The following is a 12,264-nucleotide window of genomic DNA, read 5'->3' as shown; positions in this document are numbered from 1 at the left end:
CGGGCGGCGGTGTTGAGCGCAGGCCGTTTGCTAGCCCCGTCCGTTGGAGAGGAGGCCGCTGCGAGTGAGCTGCCCCTTCTTACCGCTCGACTGATGGGCCCTGTGTCGGTGTGGGGTGGTGGAAGAATGAGCTTCCCGGCACGCGGCCGCCGCCCTGAGGGAAATCGCCCAGGAAGGCCGCGGAGAGCTGGGACTCTGCTCGGTGCCTGTTGGGCAAAGGACATCGAGGGATGTTGTTTCTTCTGGCAAAAGTTAACTTTTTATTTCGTTTTCCCCCCGTAAGGTGCGATGCCGCCTAAGGATCGCGGCAGAAGCAAACTGCCAGTTCCTCTCCCAAGAGACATGATCCTGAAAGACACAGAAGGAAAAGTCTGGCGTCTGGGCCGTCAGATCGGCCAGGGAGGCTTTGGCTTGATCTATTTAGGTAAAATTAGGAGGGCAAATGGTAAATTTCTTTGTAACTTCCTTACCTGACGGAACAGAATGGTAAATTTCTTTGTTATTTTCTTACCTGACAGAATGGGTTTAAAAAATTCACCGTTGTTTACATGCTAGTGGTCATCTGTGATGTGAGGTGTGGTTTTCTGACAGTTTCAGCATCCTGTTGGGTGTCATTGTTCAGAAGCGTTGCTGATGGTGCAAGCGTGTTCTCCATGGGCTGTCCAGCCCGGTTTGCTCACTCCAAATGCACTTTTCTATGGAGGTTGTTGCTGCTGTTGTCAGACTACCTAAGAGCAGTGCCAGGTGATGCTCTTCGAAGCAATGGTGATGATTTTGTGAGCTGCCCCTTTGGACTTATGCCAGCCTTGTGCTATGAAGTGCTCTGGGTTTCTAGTTATTGGAAATGTTATCTTCTGGCCAAGACTAAATCAGTTTTCATCTAAGAAACATAACAATATTTAGCTTGGTGTTGCCTCTGAGTTAAAGTCTTTCACCAGAGGAACAAGTGCTGTTCTTTGCTTTAGCCTAGGTATGTTTCTCTATTTTTTTCAGAAGAAGCTGCTGTGTTTCACTCGGTGAAACTGTGTTTTATAAGGAATGCATGGTTCTGAAAGACAGTCTGTGCAGTATTCTGCATCACTGAATTCCACAATGGCTGTTAGGGACTAAACTGAGCTTGTGTTAAGACAGCAGTAAAGAAATTACCTAGAAGCAGTTTAGCACATCGTCCCTGGAGTCAAACATAAACTTTTAAAGTTAGAAGTATGTTAACTCTCCATTTAGAGTATCAATGTTTAAAACTTGGTAAGCAAGTCACTCCTGTATATAAATTGACTTCCCTTTGTACGTAAACTTTCATTTTTTTTAGCTTTTCCTTTATGTGTGTTTCTGCCATAGCAAATACAGTTTTGGTTGTTTCCCTGGTTTTTTTTCCAGTTGGTCTCTTAATGTAGTTTCCTTCATATTGAATAATTTGTCAGAAGATAATCTGTTAATATGCTGTTATGCAGCATGAGCTTTCCACTTAGTGTGATTTCCAGATTTTTAGAATGAGACAAGTTTTCATTAGAAGATGCATCATATGTCATGTGTCTTCTCAATTCTTTTGGTTTTTAGTAGCTGTGAGATGTTCTGTGTGCAGGGACTTCTTTCAAATATGCAGAGCTGTGCCAGAGTCAGTGTGATTTCATGGACATGAAAGAGTTGTCCATCAGTGTCAAATTGCAGCATCAGTCACCTATGGTAGAGAGAAAAGGTGTGTGTTTTCTGTAGAAGGGTTAGCATGTTTGCTCTTTTCATATTTGCAGTTATAAATGTAGCACTTGTGTGCCACTGGTGTCTCGGTGACAGATTTACTGTGATCTGTGTTACATCTGTCTGGCTATCTCATGGTGCTTGTCTGCTTTCAGCTGTTCAGAAACATTTTATATTGCACTGAAGTGTTCTTCCTCTCTCTCTTTTTTCCTCTGTATTTCCATTATGGTTAATCACAAAGAACTGAATGGCAACTGAAGGCTCACATTTTATTTCATGGTGTGGTAGTACTATGTATGGTCAGGTGTTGCTTCTCTGAAGTGGTTGCCCGGTTGTACTGTTCTTCCAGCTATTAATGTGTAGCTGTAAGCTGCAGGAGGGTGGACAATTTTACTTGTGCATCTGGACTCAAGTTGCATATAGACTTCAGGTTTGAGTGGAGAAACTTTCTTTTGGGGGGGAAAAAGGCACTTTCTTTTAGAAAGAAGAGGAAAGTGCAGTTTGTGCTATTGAATGCCTGTGTAAATGAAGCAAAAAGATTTCAGCAACAATCTGAATGTCACTGCTTCTGCTTTTCCATGAAGTAAACATAGTCACTGAAAAACCTGGATAAAACTAAAGCTGTGTATATGTTTGCAAGTAGTTTGGTGTAACAGAAGGGAGTGAGTAAGCTGCAACAGGTGGTGTCTATGGCCCTGCACCTACCCTGTATTTGAGAGTTTGGTTTATTTTGGACTTCTTTTGGTGTGGTCTGCTGCACTGAATTTCCTCACCAAGTTCATGGTTTGAGGCTGTCTGAAGGAACCGTTTTGAATCCTGATGTTGCTGTTAGGAGTTGGAGTGCATCTGGTGAGTTCCTGTAGTGGAGCTTCTGGTTTATATAGTTGACACATATCCAAGTGCTCGGCAGGCTAAACTGGAGGGGATGATGGGTTTCACCTAACTGCCATTACGGAGGAGTCAAAAGCTACTGTACTTTTAAAATATTTACTTTTTTTTCCCTTTCTATCAATTTCATAGGTTATTATGACCTTCTTCGAAACATTAGTTGGTTACGTTTGAGAGATGCTGTGCATAGAGCACACGTGAGATGTTGCCATAAGAAAATAGAGCTTATCGTTAGCTAAAAAGTGAAGTTAACGTGTCTCTGGATGTTGCCATTCAAGGATAATTGAAAGGAAGACAGAAATTTGCAGAAGCTCCCACAGAGGGTTGGAACTGAGGGAGCTGGGGATGCAGTGCAGAAAGCAAGGTTATACTGGGTGCAGTTTTCCACATATAAGACAAAAAATGTGGTATTCCTGAATCACTCTGAATATCGCACCAGACCGTGTGGGTGGTATAACACCTGGGATTCAGTCCGTTTCATGCAGATTTGATGAGTTTTCTGCCTGATCATACAGACCACAGAGGTGGTTTCATATATTGTGGTGTTTGTTGCAGTTTGGCTCACACTGAACTGAGGTAGAAAGCAGTCAGTGGATTAGTAGAGAATGAGAATACAGTCTGGGACCCTTGGTATTACTATTCTGTGTTTCTTTGTAAGTGGCAGAATGGCTGAAGAAATACAGCTGCCACTTTTATAATGGTATTTTTGTTCATTTAATCTCTTCTTTCCAAAGAGGTAGTGAATGTTACAGGTAGCACGGAACTGAAGGCTTAGTTCCCATTGTAGCTCATCCTACAATTAAAAGAGGAAATAGGTGAGATTTATCACTAAGTATTGATTCTGACTGAAGCTTTCTTGTTTTGTCCACCTTGTTGCCTCTGATATGTGTTTACATTATGCAAAATATACCATCCAGTAGCTTTTTTGGGGGCTTGATCTTATAAAAGAGTTTAGTTAAGAGTCAAGGCGATGAACCTTCCGGAGTAAGATAGGAATGCTTGGTGCTGAGAGGCACCTGCTTTCTCTGTGCTGTTCAGACTGCTTTATAGTACATATACAGCAAGATGTGAGAGGACCACTAAACTTTCAGTGAGAAGCTAACCCAGAAAGAGCTATGGGTGAACAAGATAGGAGAGTAGAGACAGATTCGGCTGCCTGCCAGATATGAACAGCATAGCCCTTTTATAAAAGTAAAGGTTAACTTTGCTGGCTATATCTTTTAATAAGTATTTTTACACTAGCAGTGTAAAGATTTTGATGTGCGTTGTTATAGCTTAATTTCCCATTAAGGGTCCTCCATACTTCATTAATCTATAACAATGTTCTTGAGAAATTTTATAGCTTCTCTGCAAATTATGTTTACAAGGGATGCATTTCGTGAAAGGTTCTGTTCACTAAATCAAAGCTGCTGAAAGCCATTTACTGACCCGAGCCCTAGGATGCAAATAGTCTCTTCACGTGCAGGCCTTCTAAACTTCTAATTAGGTACATGAAAGTTACCACTATCTACAAGTTCTGCCCTGTCTCACAAATGTTTTCCCTGGTTTTCTGATTATTCTTTCTCTTTCCCATCTGTGCCATCTTGTCTATTTCTTTGCTGACTTGTTCCTTCCCTCGGATTTCCTTTGTGTTTTTCCTTGACCAGAGTAAATCCAGCAGCAGAAGGCTTACAAATAGTGATTCCTCCCAATGCTCCTGAAGAGAAGAGCTTTCTCTCCTGCCAGAAGCAATAGAAGTCGTCTAGAGATGTTCTCTCAAACATTGCTTTTGTTGTAACGAGCAATATGGATCATAAGCTGAAATTAACTATGCTGTTGAATGTTAGAAGTTTAATTTTATTTTTGTTACTGGTGCTGATTTGCTGTCAGGCAGCTAAGACAGAACTGTTACCCCATTGGTAAGGGGGAGCAGAATGCAAAGCAACTGGGGAAGAACATGACATATTGGTGGTCTCAGGGCTAGTTTGTAGCCCTGTGGAGAACAGTGGCAGTACATTGGAGAATTAAGCAGGAGTTGAGGAGGGTGCTACTGAGAGCCTTACGTTGTCTCATTTATCTTCCTGATCACGGTCAGTAATTAACACCAGTCTTTATATAAATCATTCTCTAGTCCTGCTGCAAGCACTCTATTAATGCACAATTTGGACTGAAAATTTGAATGCAGAAAGGTCACACAATGTTTTGTTAAGATTTTACTGTCACAGTGAAATCTGCTGTACACAGCACTATCTACTTGCAGACTACTTTCTCATGGAGACCGATGGTTGTGCAAAATACTTATTTATCTATATATGTATTTCTATACATACATTTATTAGATGGTGTCTTTTACAATAGAACTTACCATTATAAATGTGTTTTAATTGTATTATACCTGTATATTGTAATGGAACTTTGTAAGTGATAGGTGTAAAGTAGGAGTTTTGAAATTGTCTTTCATAGCTGACTTTTAAGTACGTGTTTATACCTTTTTGTTTGATTGCTATTTTTGCATGTGTTGTTACCATATTGAAAGCTTAGGAAAGTACACCCTGATAAAGTTGCAGTCGGTGATAATTCTACCCTGCTTGGAGACCTGTCACCAGCATAGCCAGCATACTACCTTTTTTTGGTTTTTTTTTTCTTCCCCGCCCCGCCTCCCCCCCTCATTTTCAGAAGAATATATCTGCTTGAGCCCTAAACAGTGATTACATGAGGGAGTATTGCTTTTAATGGCAGCAGCACAGGGATCTCTGCTGCTGGTGGAGGTAGGGAAGAGGAGTGGCTGTGGCCTTTTTCTGCTTTTAAGTATGCTTTGCCGTTGATATCCTGAGACGCCTGGTGTTCTGTGAGTCAGGCTGAGGTGAGAAAGAAAGTTTGTTTCTATTTCAGAAAGAGTAATTTCCATGGATAATTTGTATAGCTGTGAGCAGGGATGTACACATGCCAGGGAAGAGAAGCATTGATGGAAGCATGTTCTGTCATTGACATGCTGTTCATTCCTTGGTTTGCATTGGGAAACTGGGTTTAGAAATTGGTCCTAGAGAAAATAAGTAGTTCAACAGTTACTTATATTAGCTTTACTGAAAATATTTACCATAGTGCAGCAAATGAATTAAAAATGTAGTAAAAATGGTACTGAAAGGTTTGTGTTTAGCATGATTTTTTAATAAACTCAATGGAAAGAAGAATATTAATAGCAAAACCCTGTAATTAATAGCACTAGCAAGTAACTATCTGGTTTGGGATGGGTTTTTCTTAACCTTCAGATGTTAAAATGAATTTCAGCAAAGGTCTCTTTGTACCTGCAGGTGTGAATCTTAGTGTGAAAATAAATTCATTGGCAAACACCACTTCAGGAAAGAGTCTTGTTACTTAGTCACTAATATAAAACTGTATAAACATAGATACAGCAAGCAGATTACCTTATTTTTCACCCTATCTGTAGGCGAACTAAACCATAAAGTTAGTGAGATTTTGCTTAGTGGTGGTGGTTACTTAGGTCTGACCACATGGTACAGCATCAGCCTGCTCCGTCTGTTAAAGAGGAAACATTCCCTGCCTTGAAGAGTTCTTGCTGGTGACTGCTTACTCTTGTATCTTCCTTCTTTCTTCTATTTTTTGTCCTCTCTAGGCTGAAAGTCTTAATTTTGAAAACATAACTAATTTTTACACAGTAGTCTGAAGCCTGCTCTGAAGTCTATGGAGATCATTACTATTACACGTTAGTGTTCTGCCACATAATGTGTTAGTGGTTTGGGGTTTTTTTGTTGGTTGTTTGTGGGTTTTTGTTTGGTTTTTGTTTGTTTATCTGTTTTTGTTTTTTATATGTATTGGCTTGTTCTTCATTAGTCGACCTTGCAAGAGTTCTGGTCAGGGACTGAAACCCTGCTTAAGAGAGCATGATTTTTATTTTGGTGTTTTTTGGTGGTTTTTTTTCAGTGGATGATGTATTTCTGAGCAGTGTTATATGATAACAGGAAGAGCTTTGGAAGAAAGATAGGGCACCTGTTGCCTTGTGGAGGGCACTCCCTTCAGCAGTCTTTGGCACCTGTACCCTGCTGAAGCTGGCATAGTATCTTCTGAGTGGGCACTGTGTCAGACTGGCAGATGGGCTGAAGCAGAATCTTGCCAGAAAACAGTTTGTGCATCAAGTTTTAAATATTAGAGGCCTGTACTCCCATCTGAGAGTGCTCTAAGAGCAGACAATGCCTAGCTTTTCTGCCTGGGGTTAAAGGATGTGTTATACCTATTCCAGCTTAGAGTAATTAACTTTGAAAGTCAAACAGTGGCTTCCATTGCTGTGAAATACAGAACTTTGGCTCTAGTGAATCAAGTTTAAGGTTTCATAGAAAGATAAGTAAGAAATATAGTGAAACTTCCTACCAGAATTGAATGTTCTTAACTTGAAGGCATTTGCAAAACAATTTAGCAGTTGAGCGTCATTATCTACCAAAAACAGTTCAGTTAGGCCTTGTGGAAGGTGGTTTCACAAACATGGTACAGAGGTACCATGTAATTTGTATAATAAAACTCTACATTCATAAAGCTACCTAGGAGAAGAATCTGGAAAAAAAACCTATTGATGAACTTTGCTCAGAAAACAGTCTGTTCAGGAAATGATGATGCATCTTTAAAGTAATGATGTGAGCAGAGAAGCAAGTCTTCCTTAGGCTATGTTAAAAATGGACTGTAAACACCCTTCAAGCACTGAATGTTTCAGCTCTTGGGAAATACTGGATATTGCAAAGGCCAAGATGGAAAGCAAAGTGTTATGTCCACCTTTAAATATTTGCCTTTGTGCCTCCAGTATGTAGGAAATACTTGAAGTTGTGTGTTAAATAGCAGATGCTACTTTTTATTTATTTGTGTACATTTTGTTTTTAGTAACTATATTGCTGCAACTTGGATGTGTTTTTATTATTAGATGCTCTGAGCAACACTCCTCTCTGTTTGTTAGTCATTGAATTTAACAGCTCTTGGCTTGACATAAATGGGGTCAGAATTTTTTCAGCTTTTTTTTTTAATATGTATGCTGTAACTCTGAAGTGTGGAATTTTTGAGGTTAGTTTTTACTTCTGCAAAAAACTAAGCTGACAGTATGACTCTCCAGGATTAGTTAACCAATAAAACAAAGCAAAAATAGGATACTAACAACCCAAAAACTTCTGAAAATAATTTTGTTTGTTTTCCAAACAAATATGTTTTCAAAATATCCAGCAGTGGCAAAGACACCAGCTGTGGACAAGAGCATGGATGTTTTTTCAAACTGCCAAATCAATGCTGTTTTCTTTTCCACTGTGTAAACTTTGTCAACAAAACTGGTTCTGTGAGAGCCATTGAAAATATTTCATCATATTCCAAATGTGACTGCCACAAATAAACTGCTAAAACTACAACAAGCACGTTTGAACTGGCAAATAGAATTGGCACATTTCTTTGTCAGACTGCATGCAATTGTGCTGCACGGTTGTAGGAAATCACAGTTCATCCAGAAATGCTCTTTTGTTACCCTGTCATATTAACATTTAGAAAGCTACATTAATTAAGGTTGTGGCACTCGGCAACAAAACGGATGAAATTCACAGTTAAAGTGGATGATAAGACCATAACTGCTGTGTCTGGGTGAAACTAGGGAATTCTGGACATGGGTTAATTTGAGGTAAGTTATTTGATGTGTTGTGTAGGCACAACAGTTGGAAATTATGGCAAAGAATGTGAATCTTACTGCACTGCTTTATTTCAGAGTGTATTTTAAATTTGCATGCTTTTCACTGGCATGGTAGTTACAGTTTTGGGATGGGGGATGATGAAGGGAAAACAGAGCCATGCCCTTTGCCCTTGGCAACTGTTTTGAGACTGGTCTTGGCATGAGATGGAAATAACCACAGCCCCTTACACAGCTTCATCTTGTGCCAGTGTTCCCAGTTAATAATTATGCAGACAGTGGTTTTGATTGTGTACATACATCAACACCCCTCATCCCATATGTAAGGAGATTGTGCATCCATAGTTGATATAAGCGACATAAACTGTAAACTGGGAACTCTCACGCTTGTTATGCTATTTTAAGCTATCCTTTGCAAACACAATCTCGCCATATAGTGCTCTACGTGTGTGCTTATGTGCCACCAGAGACCTCCTGCCTATCAGCATTGCTCTCCTGCAGGGTCTCTGCTTACTGTCCTGCAGTCTAGCATTTAACTGATTGTAATATTATAAATAGCCATGTGCTACCACACAGAACGAGGCTAGCACATGGCTAATTACGAGTATACAGTAATTAACTATGAGCTAAACTCGCAGGAGAGTATGTGGTGGTGGTCTATGAGGTATGTAATCAGACTGTTTGTTAAACCTTGGGAGCCTTTCCAGTCTGTTAACTAACTATACATAGTAATGAGACAATTTTTTAAAAACCATTTATGTATATTTATGGAAAAAAAATAGTCTGTCTTAATTCTAAGCTGCGGTTAAAATATTGCTGCCTGATATATGAATGGTTAATTTAAAAGATGTAAAAAAAGGTATATATGCAACTTGACTTATCTATATGTACGTGATTACTCTCTATTATCTGTGTAAGAAGTTTTTGGTTTTATTCATTGTGAATATTGTGCCTTGTTTCATGTATCTGCAGTAAAAACAATAATACCGTTTCTCCTTTTGTAGATTTGAATGTCATGTTACTCATTTTGTGGAGCATCTGATCCTCTCTTTTGTTGAGCTTTATCTGACTTTTCTCCCTTTTCACATTGTAATGATTTGCAGTTAGATTTGGTTTTGTTTTTCTTCAGGATGTTCTCCAAAAAGCATTCACACCAGCACAGTGTAAGAACGATGGAGGTTAGGCCCTTTTGCTGGACTACCTCCTCTTAATTGCTCTTCTTCATTACCCTGACAGATGTTACTGTCTGTTCCAGATTACCATGAATGAGGCCTCTCTTTATAAAATGTCAAGATGTCTACAGGGAAGTTAGTTCAGACTTTTTCAAATAAAGTTAAATTTGGTACTCCTCCATACCTATCAAACCTCCGTTAAGTAACTTGGTATTAAAATACATTTTCTTATACACAAGTTCTTTTCTGATTTGTCTTAGTAAGGGAGCACATTTAATTCTGTTTGAGTAATGTGATGTGGTTGAATACAGTGAAAACACATGGGTTGTGTTCCTTTAAACTAATGTCTTCAGCTGTTAACGCATAGTCTACATGTGGCAGAGAAAGCTAAATACTTAAGAATCTGTGCCTTAATTCCCAGTTCAGTACAGTAATATGGAAAGAACAAATTTTACCAAAATTTCCTTCCTGGTTGTGTGATAGTTTTAAATTGTATTCTGAACATGACTGCTACTCATCTGAGTCTATGGATTGTTCAAGCCTTCCAAAGCTACTGTTCTAGGATATGTTCATTTTATCTTAATATGTTATTAGCACTAAAGCATTCACATAGGGAAGTGTCAAGCAGAAGGCAATGGGGACCCTGTGGGTGTTTGGGGTGTGTATGCTGCTAGATTCCACCCAAATGCTGAATAGAATTGAAGAAAGATGGCAGCTGAAGGAATCTATTAATTGTAAAAATATTTATGCCTTAATCATCAAAAAAGGTAAGCTTGGATGGCTTGAGTCGATACAAATTTACTTGATTTTTATTATGTGGATAAAAGTAGTCTATTTTTGTGTGTGCTGACAGTTGAAGTGTTTCACACGTGGACTGTTGTTGGTATTTGATCATTGTAAGAAGTTTGAAAAGGACACTTATTTCCTAGGAACTGTATTCTTTTTAGGTTTTTTTCAGTGATGATTCTAAAAGATGATTTAGTCTCATTAAATTTTAATCCCAGTGTAGCTCTATGTAGCTTCAGTAGTATCAGAGAGAACTGATAGTTCTCTCAGGGTCAGAAGAAAATAGGGTTGCATTGTCTGTGCAGAGAGGTTCTGTCTCCTGGGCTGTAATTGGAACATGTGGTCAATTATTGTTTTGAAATTTCTATTAAGTGGCACAATCCCTCAACTTCCCTTTAGGTAGGTGGTGGCTGTGCTATCCCTAACTTAGGCCAGTGTCTAAATAATGTCAGAATAGAAATCAAGGTTCTAGGGCCAAATTAATTTGTAATAGAGGAAAGCAGACAATCCTGTCTAGAGGCATAATGTAGGTCATAACTTTTAAGTCTTTGTCACGACAGTGGATTGACAGCAACCAAATACAGAGGTTATCCAATTGACTGGAATGATTTAAACACAGTCTGTTATAATGGAATACCTCGTTGTGGTGCAAATGTGTAGTAGGGACATCCTGCTTACTCCTTAATTAGCATTGAGGGAGAGAGTTCTGAAACTGTGGTTTAGGATTGCTTCTGTACTTGTTGTTTAAAACTTTGGAGAGTGTGTGTTGTTTTCATTTTGATTTCCTGTCAACTTGACAAAACTGACCATCAAAAGCAGGAATTCAGACAAAAATTTGGTATCTTTGTTGTCTATTTTTTAGTCATTCTGTGAAATGTTAGCTTTGTCTTTGTTTGCAGTTTTGTTGCATACAACTTGATCACCATATCTTTCTCATTTTGCAGCTTCTCCTCAAACTCATGTTTCTGTAGAAGATGATGCAGTGCATGTAATTAAAGTGGTAATGTGTAGATTTCTAATTTCTAAATTGTTAACTTATATGCAGTTCTTTTTCTTATTTATCTGTCCTTATTTTCAGCACTGTGTCTGTATTGCATGCTTGTGGCTTTTGTTTTTTTCCCTGTTTTTTATATCTTTATATACTTTCCCTGCTTGGCAATATATTTGGCATTTCCATGACATGTAATGTTGCCTTGATTTCATTCTTTCCTTTCCTTGATTACTGCCCTCAACAGGTTAGTAAGGAAAAATCTGATGCTGAACTTTAAACACACCTGATCTACAGTATGTCTGAAAATAGTATCTTAAATAATTTCTGAAAGAATGTGTTTATTACAACGTGTTGCCAAACAACTTGTAATTTTAATAAGTAGATAAAAAGAAATTTCAGATGGCATGGTATATGGGAGGTGGGAAAAATAGGGCACTTTACCCTCTCTGAATTTTTCATACACTTTTCCGTAGAAACTGTTGTCTTTCTAATGCATTTTATGATACTACGTTTATTTATTTCTCAAAAGGAATATCTTGAAAATGGTCCCTTATTTTCTGAACTGAAATTTTACCAGAGGGCTGCTAAACAAGAGCATAGTAAGTAACATATCAGTTCTGATTCAGGTAGATTTAAGGACAAGTTTGAATTTAACTACTGCTGATAAGAACTGTTGCTTCAGACCTTGATAGCCAGCCATTCCATATTCACTGAACTACTCCTAGCTGGTGCTATAATAATTTTAGATTGCTATAGGTTTCTTTACTTGGATGTCATCCTTGCCCTTTCTGATCAGAAGGGAAAACAGAAGTGTGCGAAATTTATTATGTGCACTCTTCAGAGTGCCTGGCAACGAATGGGCTCCAGAGAGAGGCCAGCCTTAGAACAGAGGTACTACAGGGACTAATTGGTAACCATATTTCTGCTAATAACTATTTTCATGAGCAGAGCTAAAAGTGTGTAACCACCACTGGATTTAGTAGTAATCAAGACACTTGATTCTGCAGACACTTAAGCATGTATGTGATTCATTCATGGGCACTGTCCTAAAGACTTTAGATGACTTAAATTGCTCATAGGCATAA

The 12,264-nt window shown here is 38.7% G+C and overlaps 1 protein-coding gene across 1 annotated transcript in view; it reads left to right on the top strand.

Moving 5' to 3' along the window:
* Positions 1-288: 288 nt before the first annotated feature.
* Positions 289-12,264, top strand: part of VRK2 (vaccinia related kinase 2) — a gene marked incomplete at its 3' end in the record, with an annotated part of 42,553 nt that continues 30,577 nt past the window's right edge. The window contains exons 1-3 of the mRNA XM_010180475.1: positions 289-424; positions 11,133-11,188; positions 11,709-11,778. Of these exons, the coding sequence (XP_010178777.1) occupies positions 289-424; positions 11,133-11,188; positions 11,709-11,778 (262 nt within the window). The remainder of the gene's footprint in view (positions 425-11,132; positions 11,189-11,708; positions 11,779-12,264) is intronic.

This window comes from Mesitornis unicolor, unplaced genomic scaffold (genome assembly GCF_000695765.1).
Source record: "Mesitornis unicolor isolate BGI_N332 unplaced genomic scaffold, ASM69576v1 scaffold13863, whole genome shotgun sequence".
Taxonomy (NCBI): Eukaryota; Metazoa; Chordata; class Aves; order Mesitornithiformes; family Mesitornithidae; genus Mesitornis; species Mesitornis unicolor.
Note: the sequence above shows the minus strand (reverse complement) of the source record. Positions and strands in the feature narration are given on the sequence as shown.